We start from the raw sequence: 16810 nt of genomic DNA, 5'->3' as shown, positions 1-16810 counted from the left end.
TACTCAACATTTAAAAACTCACCCTGAAGAGAAGCCATTTCAATGTGAGAAATGTGGAGATGCCTTTGCTTCTTCCTTAACTCTTTCTAGATATTTTAAATCTCACTGGAGAGAAGTCTTTTGAATGTGATGAATGTGGGAAAGTCTTCGCTTCTTCAAGTCTTCCTAGACGTTGTAGATCTCACACTCGGAAGAAGAAATACACGTGGGAAACATCTGCCAGTTCTTCCGTTATCAGGGATCAGCGTGCGCACACTGGTGAGAAACCTGGTCAATGGAAGGAATGTAGGAAAAATTTTTTCTATGTGATTCACTTCAACATCATGAGAGAAAAACGCCAGGGAGGTGCTCTACAAATGTTAGGAATGTGGCAAAGCCATCAGTCTCCTCACAGCCGGCATGTGAGGACTCACCGTGAAGCCATACTGTCAAGAAACATGGAAAGACCGTCACTACTTCCTCAGTGAAATACACGTTACATACACATGGGAGACCTTACAGTGGAGAGAAACGCTGCTGACATGAGATGTGGGTTAATTTTAGTTCTGCTAATACAGTAATGTTCGCTTGTAATCTCACTGTGGAGAAGAACTTTATGAATGTAAGAATGTTGTAGAGTCATTTCCACAAGATTCATATTTATTCTTAATGAGCATGGGGTGGCTCACAGTCAAGAGAAACTGAATGTGGAGTATTTGGGCAGCACTGCCCTGACCTGAAATCTTAGGGTTTCCTCAGGGCACAGCGTTCTGGGTGGTTCTGCAGATCTAGCTGAAGCATTTGTGACTTGGCCCTGACCATTCTTGCACACAATGGGACTTCCATTCCCCTCATAGCCAGACCTGGACCGTCTCGTGGCTACACCTCCCAGGTTACACCGTGGTGAAAAGTGGGCCTGCAGGAGTCACACTTAATCTTCTTCTAAGCCCCTGGATTCCCTTGTTGGACTGACACTGTCTTACATCGTGGAGAACACGACTGCTTGACTGTGTACAGTGTTCACCACCCTCACTTACAGTGAGGCATCCAGGCTGGGGGAGGGATGTTGTCTATCTCTTGTCAATTTTGTAAAGTTACCATGTGCCTCTCAGCCCTGATCCTTTCAGATAAAGGTCAGGGTCAAGCAGGGGATGAGTGGAGAAAAAGCGAGATTACGTCTACTAACGTGAGACACCCCAATTTCACAACTTTTGTGGGTGAGCAGCAACCGTAGCACCTGGGGGAGAGTCTGTCACCTCGAGCTGTGCAGGAAGCTCAAGTGGGAATAAAGAATGTTCTCTTTCACCCCTAAACCTGGCACCACAGGCTGGCAAAACAACTGTGTCACTTATCCGAGTCACGCACCAGCTGTCACTGATAAGACTTGCTTCTGTGTTTGTTATTCCATCCATGTGCTGTGAATGTACAGGAACACCTGTGACCGTAGCCAGTCCTGACAATGTGCTGTGCTGGACTCCGTCCCCAGCAGCTCCTGAGTGTGGGCCTTGGGGTCAGACAGATGTGCATGACTCCACTTTAGCCTTCAGAGTTCTGATGCTTGAGCAACCTTAACCTTGGGTGGTCGGGTATGGCCGTCGTGCGTGCCTGCAGTTGCTGATGACACTTTACTGAGGTTGAGTGAAACCACTGTAGTGATACTTCAAATCAACCTTCACAGTAAATCCGGAGCAGGAGTTCCATGTACACCTTTGTATTAAATGTTTGCACGTGTGGAGGAGTGTGCCGTGCTGTAGTTTAATTTGAGGTGTGCACCTTGTTACTCAGCCCACCTGCTGCCCCCTTTAATTACTGGCAATGAGTAAGGGTCACAGATTGGCCTCAGATGGATTCTGATCGTCTGAAATAAGACCGATGGCTCCTGCCAGAACCTGTTACCGTTGCCCGAGTCTGAGACCTTGTGGGCCACGTTTGAGATCACTACTGCGGACCGACCTCATTCTGCTGCCCAGCCTCCTAATGGCAGTGTCATCAGTAAGTGGTGAACAAGATAAACGATGCAGATTTGGTCCCAGCTTTTCTTAGTGAGTGACAAAAGTGGCACATTCGTGTGGAAATTCTCCAGAAGCCAAGATGACATGAGCCCTGTGTGGTACAACACAGATGAATCTTGAAAAACACTGTAAGTGAAAATAACCTATTAATAAAAGATTGTATGATTTCGTTTATATGCAATATCTTGAAAGCACAAACCTATGGAGACAGAAAGTAGATTTATGGTTGCCAAGATATGAAGGGAGGAATGAAATGGGTGGTTCGACAGCTCGAGGCTGCCTTTGAAGTGATGGAAAGATTCTAAGATTGTGATGGATAGCCCAGTCTGACAATATACTGAACCACATTCAATTGTATAAATCAGATGGGTCTGTTGTATGCAAATTGTATCTCAATAAAGCTGTTCCAAGAAACAAAACAGAAATTATGATTGTATCTACACCATTGTGTAGTTATGGGCATAAATTTAAAATCTGTGAAGCGTCTAGCATGGTAGATGCAAAGAACATTAGCTACCATTGTATTTTTACTACTAAATATGAAAACAATGTGAAAGTATTATAATCCAAGGATATGACAGAGGCTTAAGTAAATTATATTAGCAGACAGAAGAGCAGATAATATACAGGCATATATAGCAGTGTATTATTTCATAAAGTTGGAATTTCAAATCAGGTCATGGATAGTTTATGAATAAGTAGTAACTTTTATTTGGTGCACTTACTTGAACTTCTTGATGGATGTTGCAGAAGCTTGGCCTCCTTTTAAGTTCTTATCTCTGTTTTTTCCCCTTTATTCTTTCAGTGAATAATTAAAAAGTTTTGTCCCTGTGCTAGGCATAGAGCAGTACCACAGAGAGGAAATGTACTAAGCCTTAAAGATACAACATTCCTATGGGAGAATGCTCATCACTGATACATCAGCTCATCAAGTTCTGTGGGAAAACAGTTGAGCCTGTAAGGATGTAAAGGGTGTACAATACATATATACATACACACGCACTGAAAGAACATATATGCTGTTGGTTCTTGGGTAAGATAATGAGAGAAAATGGAAATAACCATTGATTAGTCTATTTTTGGTCCAAAAATTAAGGAAAAAAGTCTAAGTTTTTACAAAAAACTCAGATTACATTTCAAGTACCATGCAGTCTCCACAGTGTCATGGTGGAAACACTCAAGTTTGGGAGGTCTTCTCTCCCCCTCTTGCCTTGGCAGGGAAGCAGGGCCAAGTCAGACGCTGCACACATTTTCTATTTTATGAGTCTTCAGAGAACCACCTTTTCCTAGTATTTGTCAGTTGTATTCGTACAACAGCAGCTAAGGTGGTCTTGTCTGGTTTCTGATGTGAAAATGAGAGAACTGATCAGGGAAGAGAGGAACCTGGGAATGAAGACCTCTAGCTGGACGCAGGTGAAACTCATAATCTTGAACCCACAAGACACTCTGAACCCCCTTTAGCAGGGAAGCAGACCTTTGGTTTCTGAGGAGACTAGCCTTCCTAACTTACAATCCTGTGATAATCTCACTTGGTACAGATACCTGGCAAGGGACTCTCCTTAAGGCCTACCAGAGGTGGGGAGGGTATAGCTCAAGTGGTAGAGTGCATGCTTGGCATGCACAGGGTCCTAGGTTCAATTCCCAGTGCCTCCTCTAAAAATAAATAAATAAACCTAACCCCCCAAACAAATAAACGAAGACCCATCACAACCACCTGCTCTTGCCTCTACGCTCAGAACTAGTGAAAATCCGATGGGAAAGATGTAAGATGTGAGGTAAGGGAGAACAGCTGACAAAACAAAATAATTCCACCTCCACTAATACGTATCTGAGAAAACCTAGGGAACATATGTGGAAATGGATTATAGGGTATTAGACCAAGGAGGGTGGAATATCAGATTAGACTGAGCCATTTCAATGACATGGATGCACATTTTAGGTATTTTGGATTTAACATATTAGCTCATGTGCTTGGGGATGGCTCTATATTATTTGGCTGGATGACTGACATTTGGACTCAGTGTTGAGCTATAGTTAATGAGGATGCTATGCCAAAGCTTTCCTTGCATGATGTGAAGGAGGAAATCCTAGAGATAGGAATGTTGCACTGGATATACCTTATGTGGTCTCCACAGATGCCTTTTATCTACCTATGATGAAGGCCTAGAAGCCACTCTCCTCATGAAGGTACTGAGAAATAAGACTAGTGAGAGGAGTACCTGTGTACCAAAATATGGCTTGATCTATGTAACAAGAAGTCCTAAGTCCAGCAGCCAAACACCAGAATCAAGGCCTCTTACCCAGACATAGGTCAACTCACAAAATTGACCTGTGGAGCCTCCATCAAAGGAAGGATCTTGCACATTCACTACAATCCACACTATAAATGTCCCTTCAAGCCTTCCCCTAGAGCTGCAGTCGTGTGTTGGAGAAAAGGAAATACCCAGACTGACCCTGACTAATTTCTGGGGAATTATATCCCCAAATCCCACTGTGTCCCACCACCAAAGTCAAAGCATAAGGTAGTCAGGAGACAAATGGAGTCCACTCAATGAACGTAAAGAGAGACCAGTTGAACCGCGTACTAACCATGTGGTTAGCCCCCATTCCTAAACATATAATTGGAATACAGACATTCTTTGCAACTGGTAGAATTTCTTAAATTGATTTTCTGACCCATGGGGAGAAGACTATTAAAATAGTAAAAGTTAGATGGAGAATCCTAGAATTCTCCATGCCTTAAATTAATAGACTAGAAGTAATACAACATGCCTAGAGGAATTTTAAAGATGAATTCCACCATCAAAAATGTGAAAGAACCAGGGGACATGACACTTATCACATCCTCATTTAACTCACCACTGTGGCCTGTGCAGAGATGACATGAATTTTGAAGAAAGACTGTGGACATCATAAACTTAATCAGGCTATCAATCAAGTTGCAGTTCTTATTCCAAATACAGTATTGTTACTGGAACAAATCAGCACAATCTCTGGCATTTGGTACATAGATATTAACGTCAGTAATGCCCTTTGCTCCATACAAATTTGAAAAAAATAACTGGGAGTATTTGCTTTTACTCGGAAGGACCAACATTGTATCTTCACAGCAGTGACCCCTGGTTACGTCATTTTTCCCGTTCTCTGCTAAAAAGCAGTCCTCAAAGGTCTTGACATTACACAAAACATCATATGATCCATTATGTGGACAATATTTTGCTGACTGGATCCAATCAATAAAGTGTTCAAACATCAGTGGTATATCAATTGGAGAGAACTTAAAGCTGCCCCTAGATAAACTTGAACCATCAAAAAGAGTAATAATATATTAATTTCAATATGTTGAGAGAGAATCCAGGAGTAAACAATGATAATCAAAAGGTTAAAAAATGAAATAAAAGAGAAGAAACTGCCAGCTAATGAACAGCAAACAAACGAACCAGAAGATCACCTATTTTGTAAGTCTCAAAAATGTATCATCCAGGAAAAGAAAAAGTATCAGGAGACAGCATATTCGCAGTGCCAAGACTCACTCCCGCATACTAATTACAAAGGAAAAATAAAATTTAGGAATGAAAAGTTCTGGTGGTCACCATGTTAACTGAATGATCAAAGGTAGTATAGCTTAAGTAGTGGAAAAATCGACATTTACTTGCATCCTGATGAGAAGCAACAGGAAGTACACAAAGCATCATCTACAAAATGTGTAAGTTACTATCTAGCCTCTAATTAAATTTCTAGTTTGCAGGAATTAAGGGGAGGTTGGGGGTGGGGGGACATTAACAATACTGAGAACAGAATCAGAAATACCAGAGAATTTCTACCTAATAAAACTGAAAAAGGAAAAAAAGAAAAAGAAATACCAGAGAATTGTGTTCTCTGTAAGACAAAGGTCTGGGTCTCATAAAAAACAGTATGAAAAGAGATGTGGGCAGATGTGGGCATATTGAAAGACTACAGGGATCTAATAACCTAGTGCAACATGTGAACTGTAATAGGAAGAATTATATTTGGAATAGCTGAAGAAATTCGACTTGAATACAGACTACTCATATAATTCTATCAATACTTATTTTTTAGGTGGGATAAAGGATTGTCGGTTTCATAAGACAATGCACTTATTCTTAAGATTTAGGTATAAAGTGTCCTAATGTCTGCAACTTAATTCCAGCATATAAAACTCTGTATGTGGAGAGAGACAGAAAAGTTGCAGAATTTTCATAATTGGCAAATCTAGGTTAGTGGGGATTTACCGGATTGAGTTTTCATATTGTCTTTGTGTTTGAATATTCTCAAATTACTAATTTAAGGAAAACCCACTTGGAAGTTCTTCCTAAATTATAGCAAATTCAGTTCAAATTTCTGGTACTATAAAAAGAAGCTTCCATTGTCTTTTTTCTTAGACTTCTTTAGTTTGAAGTTCTGGGGGATTCACAGGGCCCTGGAAGTCAGGTGAGATGAGGTCGCGCTGCCTAGCCCAGCTTTTCCGAGGTAGTAAAACTTGTTTTATAGGCATTGAGTCAGTCAGGTATTTAATGTAATCAAATACACGTCCTCTCCTAATAACCTAAGAATATTTATCTTTCCACCTGAGTATAATTTACCAAGCATAACTGAAGCCCACCACCGGAACAAATTCAGCCAAACCTCTCGAATTCCCAGGTCGGTGAAGGCGTCGGGGCTGGAGTCGCCGTGACCGAAGAACAGAGATGCTTTTCCTTCTAGCGAAACGACTCTGGCGAGGCTGCTTAGGCTGAAAAGGGGCGAGCTGCGGATGCAAAGGCTCCGCGGACCATCCCTGACTACACTTCGCGACCGGCCTCCTCCCTGGAACAGGCGCCCAACGGCCTGCAGCGGGAGTGACTCCAGGGCGGGGAGCCGCCGGAAGAGATGCCGCGGCGGTCGGCGCGGCCGGGAAGGAACGACAAGCTCCCCGGCGTCCACGCACGACGGCCACCACTTGAGGCCGCCCGACTTCCGGACTCCGCGGAGACCAGAGCCCCGAACAACCGGACGGGACAAGCAGCTACATTGCAAGATGGCTGCGAGCACGTACTTCCGCTTCCGGTCTCTGGTTGGGGGCGGGGCTTCGGGGGCAGAGGGCGCAGGACGGGCCGTTAGGGACCGAGGGGAGCGGAGCTGTGACCTTCCTGCGCTGCGAGCTCCGAGCGTCCGCAGGTGGAAGTGTGTCAGACAGACAGGGGCCTGTGCGAGGGAAAGGCGGAGGCCAGACCAGGCAGGGACTGGACTAGGCACGGGTTCCTGATGTAAAAGTGCTCCGTAGGGCTTCCCATCCCACCGGAGGAAAGGACGCTGTTACTTTTCCCCATTTTTGGTTGAGGAGACAGACACGGACCTGTCAACTACCTGCCCGTGTTCACCAAACGAAGATTAAAAAGGGGCCACAGGGAACTGAATCCTAGGTCATTCGACACGTTACAGAGTACTCAGCAGGGCGCCACTATATAAATATTAGGGGCAAAGGGGGAAAATAGAGTTTGAACTACGTGGGTGCTGTAATTGCTATTACTACATTTAGACACCAAACCAGAGAACTTTAATATCTCAAAAAAGAAAAAAAAAACCTTTATCAGAAACACAAATACTGCATCATTTCGCCTATATGAGCAAGCAAACTCACAGAGACTAAAAGGAGAATGGTGGTCACATGAGCTTCTTGCACAGCTCAAGGTGACAGATTCTCCCCCAGGTGCTACGGTTGCTGTTCACCCACAAAAGTTGTGAAATTGGGGTGTCTCACGTTAGTAGACGTAATCTTGCTTTTTCTCCACTCATCCCATGCTTGACCCTGACCTTTATCTGAAAGGATCAGGGCTGAGAGGCACATGGTAATTTTACAAAATTGACAAGAGATGAACAACATCCCTCCCCGAGGCCAGGATGCCTCACTGTAAACGAGGGTGGTGAACACTGTACACAGTCAAGCAGTCGCGTTCTTCACGATGTAAGACAATGTCAGTCCAACAAGGGAATCCAGGGGCTTAGAAGAGGATTAAGTGTGAATCCTGCAGGCCCACTTTTCACCACGGTGCAACCTGGAAGGTGTAGCCACGAGACGGTCCAGGTCTGGCTATGAGGGGAACAGAAGTCCCATTGTGTGTAAGAATGGTCGGAGCCACAGATGCTTCAAATAAATCTGCAGAACCACCCAGAACGCCGAGCCTCTTAGCAAACCGTAAGATTTCAGACTCTGGGTAGTGTTGCCCAAATACTCTACATTCAGTTTCTCTTGACTGTAAATCACCCCATGTTTATTAAGAATCAGGAACAAACCCATAGAAAATAATGACTTCACAACATTTCTCACATTCATAGGTTTTTCTCCAAAGTGAGATTACAAGTGAACGCGAATGTATTTAGCAGAATTAAAAATTACCCACATATCTTACATCAGTAGGGTTTCTCTCTGCTGTAAGATCTCCCATATTTACAGAATGTATATTTCACTGAGGAAGTAGTGATGGTCTTTCCATGTTTCTCAATAGCATGGCTTCACTGTGGTGAGACTGATGGCTTTCCCACATTCTTAACATTTGTAGAATATCTCCCCAGTGTTTTCTTTTCATGTTGTCCAAGTGAATCAGGAGGAACAAAAGCTTTCCCATATTCCTTAATAGGTTTTTCTCCAGTGTGCACATGCTTGTGCCTGACAATGGATAAAGAATTTGCAAATGTTCCCACATATATTTCACTTGTAAGGCGTCTTCCTAGTGTGAGATCTAAAATGTCTAGAAAGACATGAGGAAGAAGCAAAGGCTCTCTACATTTGTCACATTTAAATGGCTTCTCTCCAGTGTGAGTTCTTATATGTTGAATAAGGGTTGTGGACTGGGTAAAGGTTTTGCCACAGTCCTTACATCCATAGGGTTTTTTTCCTGTGTGAATACGCTTGTGGCCGTTAATATATGAAGAACGAGTTAATCTTTCCCCACATTTATTACAATCAAAAGGCTTCTCTCTAGTGTGAGTTCTAAAATGCTGAGTAAGATCTGTGACATTAACAAAGGCTTTCCCACATTGGTCACATTTAAAAGTCTTCTGTGCAGTTAGAGATCGTCAATGTTTAGCAAGACTGCAGGAAGTAGTAAAGGCTTTCCCACATGTGTCACATTTAAAAGGTTTGTCCCCACTGTGTGTTTCTAATTGTCTACTAAGGCTTAAGGACACAGTGGAGACCTTTCCACTTCCCTTACATCTGGCACGTGTGTTAGCAGTGTGAGTTGGTACATGTACACCAAGGCTTGCTGAGTGAACAGAAGCTCTCCCACATTTCTTCCGTCCATAGGGCTTTTCTTTATTGTGAGTGCCGTACTGTGCCTGAAGCTGAGGTTGATTAACAAGTTTACGTAGACTGATTTTGGCTATGTAACCAATGGGGTTATATAATAGTAAATAGTTATATAAATAGTAAATAGTTAAATAATAGTAAATGCATGCCTTTGCTTGCCTGACGCTGAGACATCTGCAGTTATCTTGGTGGTTTATGATTGGAAGAAAACACACATCCTGGGTGTCCAAGGGAAGTATTTGTACATGCCTGGGTGTCTTGGATCTCTGTGATTGGAAGAAAACACACATCCTGGGTGTCCAAGAGAAGTATTTGTACATGCCTGGGTGTCTTGGATCTCTGCTTGCCTGTGCTTCCTTTCTCCCCCAGTGCTGTATCCTCTGTCTTTTTTAAAAAAATATAGGGGACATATAACATCTTAAGTTTAAGATGTTAATGCGATACATTTATATATTGTAATATGGTTGCCAATGTAGCATCCTTTATCACATTATGTAATTATTTCCTTTTAGTGATTGGGAATAATTAAGTTCTAATCTCTTAGCAAGTTTGATTTTTTTTTAATAAAGGCACTGGAGATTGAACCCAGGACCTCATACATGCTAAGCATATGCTCTATCACTGAGCTATTACCCTCCCCAAGAGTCTGATTATTATAATACAGTATTGTTGTCTGTATTCACTATACTGGGCATTAGATCTCTAGGACTTATTTACTACTCATTGCAAATTTGCACTGTTACAAAACTTCTGTCTTACCCCCTACCTCCCAGCCCCTAGTAACTACCATGTCTGTTTTTACTCATTTGGTTTTTTTTAGATTCCACATATAAGTGATACCACACAGTATTTGTCTTTCTCTGTCTGACTTATTATAATATCCTCAAAGTCCACCCATGTGATCACAAATGGCAAGATCCCTTCTATCTCATGGCTGAAAAATGAAAAATATCCCATTGTGTGTGTGTATGTGTGTGTCTGTGTGTGTGTCTGTGTCTGTGTGTGTGTATCCTTCTGTATCATTATATATATCTTCTTTTTCTGTTCATCTGGGCCATTAGGTTGTTTCCATGTCTTGGCTATTGTGAATAATCCTGCAGTTATTGGAGTGAGTATATCTCTCAGAGATCCTTTGTTGTTTTAAAGCCTACTGTAAGTATATTTTTTGTTCACTTTTAGAATTTTAATGTGGTTTAATAAAGAGTCTGTTTGACACCTACTAGAGGAGTTGTTATTTCTACTCAAATTGTTCTTTGGGAAACACAATTTTTTTCTCTCTCAAAGCATTAGCCAGACTTTTTTCATTTTATGGTGGAATTCTGTCTGATGTCTTGTTTTTATGCATTTAATGCTGGGGTCTTACACAATAATTGGCCTAAATCATTCAGTAAGATTCATCAGATTTGACTGATTAATTAAATGATGAGACAACTAGGTGCAAAGCCCCTATCAAAATTTTCCAGATCCACTGTCCTGACATCCTGACTCTTTGCCTCTTTACTTTTCTACTAAGGACTACCAAAGTGCAGAATAGTGTCATTGGGACTTACCAGGATTTGTTCCTCAGTGTCTTAGGGCACTGTTCACTCAAATGTCTGATCATTTGGCATGCTTTTAGAAGTAGATTTTCAGGATTCAACAGTTCCATCTAGGTATATGCCCCAAAGAATGGAAAGCAGGAACTCAGGTGACAATGTTTTTCTTTTTGTTGTTTACACTTCATTTCCTACCAGTCTTTTTCTCTATGTATACACATATTTTACATAAACATACACACAGACCCACAATTAGCATCCTTTTGTGCCTGTGTTTAAGTTTTCTTCCTTTCCATTAATTTTATGATGGTTCAGAGTCAGCTAAAATTATGAATTGCCCCAGGGGCAATGGTTCTCAAAAGATTGTTATGGGGAGCAGCAAAACTTAGAGCTCACAAAAAATGCAAATGATCCAACCCAAACCCAGATCTACGAGACAGAAACTTGGGGCGGGACTCAGCAATCTATGTTGTAACAAGTCCTCAGGGTCATCGTGGTTCAGGCTACAGTTTGAGAACCGTTACCCTAGTGAATCCTTTGGTACACTGCCATCTTCCAAATGAGGAACCTGTGAGTCAGAAAATGCTGACACTTGTTCCTAAGAGGAAATCCGAGGGAGACTAGAGTGATTCTTCCCTGAGGAAAGGAACCCAGCAGAGAGAAATCACAGCTAGCCCCTTTGTAAGTCTCCCAGGGAATAATGAAGTGGCAAGTCAGAGACATCGTCCTGTCCCTGCCATTGAGGAGTCAAACTGATCAAAGAATGCAAGATCGACTGATCAATTTGTCTAACAAGCTTCAGAGGGTTTTCAGCCCCCAGGGCCACAAAATCTGTAACACATCATCTCCTAGTCACTAAGGCCCCCGTGTTCCAGACCCAAGACACTCATGCCTTCCCCAGGAGAAATCAACCAGGCTCCAAACCAAATGGCTGGCTCTGTATCCCTGTCTTTTGGTGGGACAGACCTCTTTCTTCAGCATCCATCCTTCATGAGAGAACAAGGTTCAGAGGAGTTGGCCCCTGTGGTGGGCTTACATTGCCAAGCCTGCATAGCCCAGTAAGTGTTGTAGGAAGGAGGAAAAAGAGGTGGTTGAGTGGAAAAGGCATTGACTGTTATTTAGCATAAGGCAGAGGACACCCTAGCATGTCTATGGAGAAGGAGCAGCTCTAGAGGCTAACTGCGTGGAAGAGTGGATGGCTAGACTACTTGTTTGAAGTTGCCATTACAGAGTGAGCTTTTACTTCAGTTATATGTTCTTTGGGTGGAAGGTTGATGGAGATTATGGGGAGAGGGAGGAAGAGGCTAAACCCTGAGTTCACTCTAACTTCATAGCTCTTCCCAGAAACACACTGAGTAGTGATACTGTTACCAGCCTGAGGTATACAAAAGGATGCCCCCAGGTATTGATAGAATTTTACATCCCTTACGGTGATTCTCTTCGTGTTCTTTTCTCCTGTTACTTGGCCCAAGAACTCTAAAGCCTCTGTCTTCACTGAGGCTAGACAAGTCCTTTGTGAATTATTCTCCATTGTCCTCATTTGCTTTGGAGCATCTCCTGTTTCTTTAAAGGACCCTTCTCTGCACTCTATCCATGGCCCTTGTCAGAGATCTTCAAGAGAGGAGGACCTGAGTTTCCTGGCATCTACGGCTGCAGTGTATAAAGTTGGGGGAGGGTGGGTGAGAGAGGGAAAGTAAAAGGCATGACTCAAAATTCTGTTTGTGACCTTTTCAGTATCTTGTGGTATTGAAATGGTTTAAGCCTTGATAGCTACACTTTTTTCCTTGGACATTTTAACCAACCCCTTAACTTCACAAATGAAGGGTGTTCTGTCAAGTGACAAATGTCCAGAGAGCATCTGGACCTGTTCCTACAAGATACTGATGGTTCTTGGTACACCAAGCATTAAACATTTCTAAATGTGGCCTATTATTTAGTGAAAATATTTTCTTTTTCTTTCTTTCTTTTTCCATGAGAAGTAAACCTAAATTCTACTCATCCTGCAATACTCTGTCCAGATACTTGGGATATTCTCTCAAACTTTCTCACCTCTGAGGCATAATTATCTAACCCTTTTATGAGTCCCAGACAAGGCAGATAACTCAGATCAAATTACTAAACTTCACCGGACCTCATGTTTCACATATGTGTTAGAGCGAGTATGAACCATTTTAACGTCCAAAGTTGCTCTTAACTTTGTAGATTTGATGATTCTAAGCCAGAAATAAAGAGGATGGATGAGTGTCCCAGAGGCCAATGGACAGCAGTTGAAATATTATTATGAAATGTTGCATATAACAAATAACAATGTAGGATTCCTAAATTCTGACATGTTAAAGCTTTTATACCCAGTCCTCCACTTTACGAAATTTAAAAAGGAGAAAGACTCTAGAGTCTGTCCGGTGGCTGTTTCATGTTCTTACCCTTCCTCAATCATCTAGCTGATGCATCAGCAACATGGAACCAGGAAATCAAACAAGTGTTTCAGAATTTTTGCTCCTGGGGTTTTCCCAAGACTCAGAGCAGCAACCCATTTTATTTGGATTGTTCTTGTCCATGTTTGTGGTCACTGTGCTCGGGAACCTGCTCATCATCCTGGCTGTCATCTCTGACTCCCACCTCCACACCCCCATGTACTTCTTCCTCTCCAACCTGTCCTTTGCTGACATCTGTTTCACTTCCACGACCATCCCAAAGATGCTGGTGAACATCCAGACACAGAGAAAATCCATCACCTTTGCTGGCTGCATTACCCAGATGTATTTTTTCATGGTTTTTGGCAGTATGGACACCTTTCTCCTCACTGTGATGGCCTATGATCGGCTTGTGGCCATCTGCCACCCCCTGCACTACTCCGTCATCATGAACCCCCGCCTCTGTGGTCTGCTGGCTCTTGTGTCCTGGCTCATCAGCTTGACGTACTCCCTGATCCAGAGTCTGCTGATGCTGCGGCTGTCCTTCTGCACCAACTGGGTAATTCAACACTTTTACTGTGAACTTGCTCAGGCTCTCACACTTGCCTGCTCCGACACACTCATCAATTACATCCTGCTCTATATGGTGACTGGTTTTCTCGGCATTGTCCCCTTCTCAGGGATCCTTTTCTCTTATACCCAAATTGTCTCCTCAATCCTGAGAATCCCATCAGCTAATGGGAAATGTAAGGCATTTTCTACCTGTGCATCTCACCTGTCTGTGGTTTCTTTGTTCTATGGGACAGGACTTGGTGTGTATCTCAGTACTGATTCCTCTTCCTGGAGAGGCATGGTCGCCTCGGTAATGTACACTGTGGTCACCCCAATGCTGAACCCCTTCATCTACAGCCTGCGGAACAGGGACATTAGGAGGGCTCTGCAAAAAGTTCTTGGGAGAACACTCTATGTTCAGTGATGGGAACATTGGTCTGGGGTTTTGAGCTGAAACTGGTAGCAGCAGTTGCTTAAAGAAATCCTGCCTCTTAATCACGTCGAGATTAGTTAATTACCGATCCTCCATAAGTGACTTTGGTCAGAATTTCCTTGTACTTTGTCTTAACCGCTTCTGGTGATTGCTCTACTAGCTTCAGCCCCTCCTTTAATGTATCCATTGCTGCACCTCAGATTGGATTTCCAGTCCAGCAGGTCAGTAGCAGCCACTCTGAGTACATACTCAGAACAGTCGAATAAGAATTATGAATTAGTGCATTTTATCAATAGCATTGCTAATTCTTATCACATTTATTCATTTGACAATATTTCCTGAGCACCTCTGGTGTTCCAGGCTGTTGTAAGTGTCTGGAATACAGAAGTGAAAGGGGAAAAAAAGACAGAAATCTTTGCCCTTATAGAGCTTAAATTCTGGATCTGGGAGTTTATTGGATCATGTTATATGTCTAAATAGAAAATACACTGATACATAAATTATTCATTTGGTTATTAGCAAGGCTGAACTTTTCTCCATGTATCTAGTACATTTCCAACATAAGCTAAGAAAATCATCACTAGAGATAGAAAAACTGCATGGTCCAGAATATTAGAACTGATCAGATGCTAATAAGTTGTTGGGTCTAGTTGCTTCATTCTACAGGTGAATTTACTGAGGTTGAAACACAAGAGTTCAAATGGTGACAAAATTTGGCTGAAAGGAGATGTATCTTCAAGTATGGTAACAAGACAGAGTACTGGATTACAATTCAGGAGAGTGGGAATTGAATCACAGACTTGCAACCCTCTAGGTATGTGTTGCTGAGCAGTTTTAGATGATGCAGAATATGTTAGGACCATTGGATCTCTTGATCAATGTTTATTTTCATATCTTCTTCACTGTAAAGAAACTGGATGGTGAGCTAAGTCTTTGGATGGTGGTGTTTGCAAAGGCACTGAAGGCAGGAAAAGCACACATAAACACACAAATATTCATCTTGGTAAAGAAGAATCGCTGCCCACTCCAGGATTGGAGTCCAATGGAATCAACTTGCCATCAAGTATTCTTCTCGAGGATGTCACCATTTCGAAGGACCATAATGAACTTCCTAAAGGGGGACCCACCTCCCCTTTAATCCCTTTAATCTCTAGGCTTTGAGTCTGAAGCCAGGCTTGGGTCTGCAGACTGGGAAAAGAATCATGATTTTCAATTGTGGGAGCTGACTTGCACTCAGTATTTTTGGTTATCTAAGTCAAACAACGCTTTTGATGTCTGCTCATCTATGATCTGTTACCACCACCATACATCCTTGTGGATCATAGACCCCAGTTGCCATTCCAGATTTGCTGCTCAATCATCTGTCTTGTTTTTCAATGTTAATGCTGCCATTTGATTTTAGAACTCAAATTACTTTTGAACATAATTTAAAACTTCTGCTTCTGCTTCAGTATGGAGGTTAGCTTGCCAGACTATATTCAAAAACCCAAGAATTACAACACTGGAATAACACTGGAAATTTTGTATATTTATTGACCAAGACTGCTTTAACATTCCCCTCACCTTAATTAAAGTTTAAACAGATTTCTTCATGATTTTCAACTCCTGACCTCTCTTATCTTAGAGCATTTATGTTAGAAAACTTGTAATTGTAAATTCTTTCTCTACCCCACTGCATAATTGTATAATTCTTCTCCCAACCTCTTTCCAGTTTACAACCTAGGAATGTCATTCTTAAAGACCCAGGAGCCATCCCTTTGAAATGTAATCATCAAGAAACATAATGACCCTATCTCCCACCTTCTGTGGGAGGGTAGGAACCTAAATTCAGCAAGCAGCAATTAGCAAAAACAGATGGCCTAATCATATCAACCAACATTCCCCCTAATATCTTCCAGTAATTTTCCATTAGCTAGCCCCAACTTAAAAAATCCTCCCATCTTTTGTTTCAGTGGAGATGAGTTCAATCTCTCTCCCTTATTACAACAGTCTTGAATAAAGTCTTCCTTACCTGTTGGACTATAACATAATTTTCCTTTGGCACAATCAACAACTTTCTAGATTTCACAACAAATTTTCTACCAAGTATCGTTTCAGCAATGAAGTTGTCCATTGTCTTGCCTGCTTAAACCGATAACATCACATCTCACAAACAACTTTAGATAGGAAAATGAGCAAAATTCACTTTTTTGATGCATCAGCTTAATTTGGGACAGAATAGCTGAGGCAGTCTGGTACAAAGATGGTCCCTCATAACACTCAAAATGTGTGAGTCACTCAGAAGGTAATGATAGTGAGAGAGGAATAGAGACTAACTTGATGGAGAGAACAATAGAAATTAGATGGGTGGTCAGGGAAGGCATCTTCAACTGTTGGTATTTAAGTGAAAAGTTCAACAGGAAAGCAGAGGAAAATTCTAGGCAGAGAGAAGTAAGTGTAATAGTCTAGAAGCTGGAAAGAGCATGAATTATTTGAGGAACTATAAGGAAGCAAACAAGTCTAAACAAGTGGTTCTCTAACTCAGTGTGTAGTGGAACCACTTGGTGGACTTGCTGAACTACAGATAGTCGCGTTCT

General features: G+C 42.0%; 2 protein-coding genes across 2 annotated transcripts; one reads left to right on the top strand and one right to left on the bottom strand.

Moving 5' to 3' along the window:
* Nucleotides 1–135: 135 nt before the first annotated feature.
* LOC116659139 lies at nt 136–9295 on the bottom strand. The gene is made up of 3 exons (XM_032466365.1): nt 9206–9295; nt 6596–7196; nt 136–267 (listed from the first exon to the last, which is right to left on the bottom strand). The coding sequence occupies exons 1-3, from the start codon at nt 9293–9295 to the stop codon at nt 242–244; spliced, it is 717 nt and encodes a 238-aa protein (XP_032322256.1). The 3' UTR covers nt 136–241.
* Nucleotides 9296–13245: 3950 nt separating this feature from the next.
* LOC102512507 (olfactory receptor 7C1) lies at nt 13246–14225 on the top strand. Its single transcript, XM_006179382.3, has one exon. It carries the CDS (start codon nt 13293–13295, stop codon nt 14223–14225), a length of 933 nt encoding a protein of 310 aa, XP_006179444.1. The 5' UTR covers nt 13246–13292.
* Nucleotides 14226–16810: the final 2585 nt, after the last annotated feature.

Source organism: Camelus ferus, chromosome 22 (genome assembly GCF_009834535.1).
Source record: "Camelus ferus isolate YT-003-E chromosome 22, BCGSAC_Cfer_1.0, whole genome shotgun sequence".
In the NCBI taxonomy this organism is placed as follows: Eukaryota; Metazoa; Chordata; class Mammalia; order Artiodactyla; family Camelidae; genus Camelus; species Camelus ferus.
Note: the sequence above shows the minus strand (reverse complement) of the source record. Positions and strands in the feature narration are given on the sequence as shown.

What these genes read in the sequence shown, in the direction of transcription:
- LOC116659139 (XM_032466365.1), bottom strand. Translation starts at nt 9,295, where the DNA reads ATGGACGGAAGAAATGTGGGAGAGCTTCTGTTCACTCAGCAAGCCTTG. An exon ending in TGCTAACACACGTGCCAGAT is followed by an intron (nt 7,197 to 9,205) that starts GTAAGGGAAGTG and finishes TCCCTCGCACAG; the next exon opens with GCCCCTGTCTGTCTGACACA. An exon ending in GTGGGCTTCAGTTATGCTTG is followed by an intron (nt 268 to 6,595) that starts GTAAATTATACT and finishes TCCATTGACCAG; the next exon opens with GTTTCTCACCAGTGTGCGCA.
- LOC102512507 (XM_006179382.3), top strand. Translation starts at nt 13,293, where the DNA reads ATGGAACCAGGAAATCAAACAAGTGTTTCAGAATTTTTGCTCCTGGGG.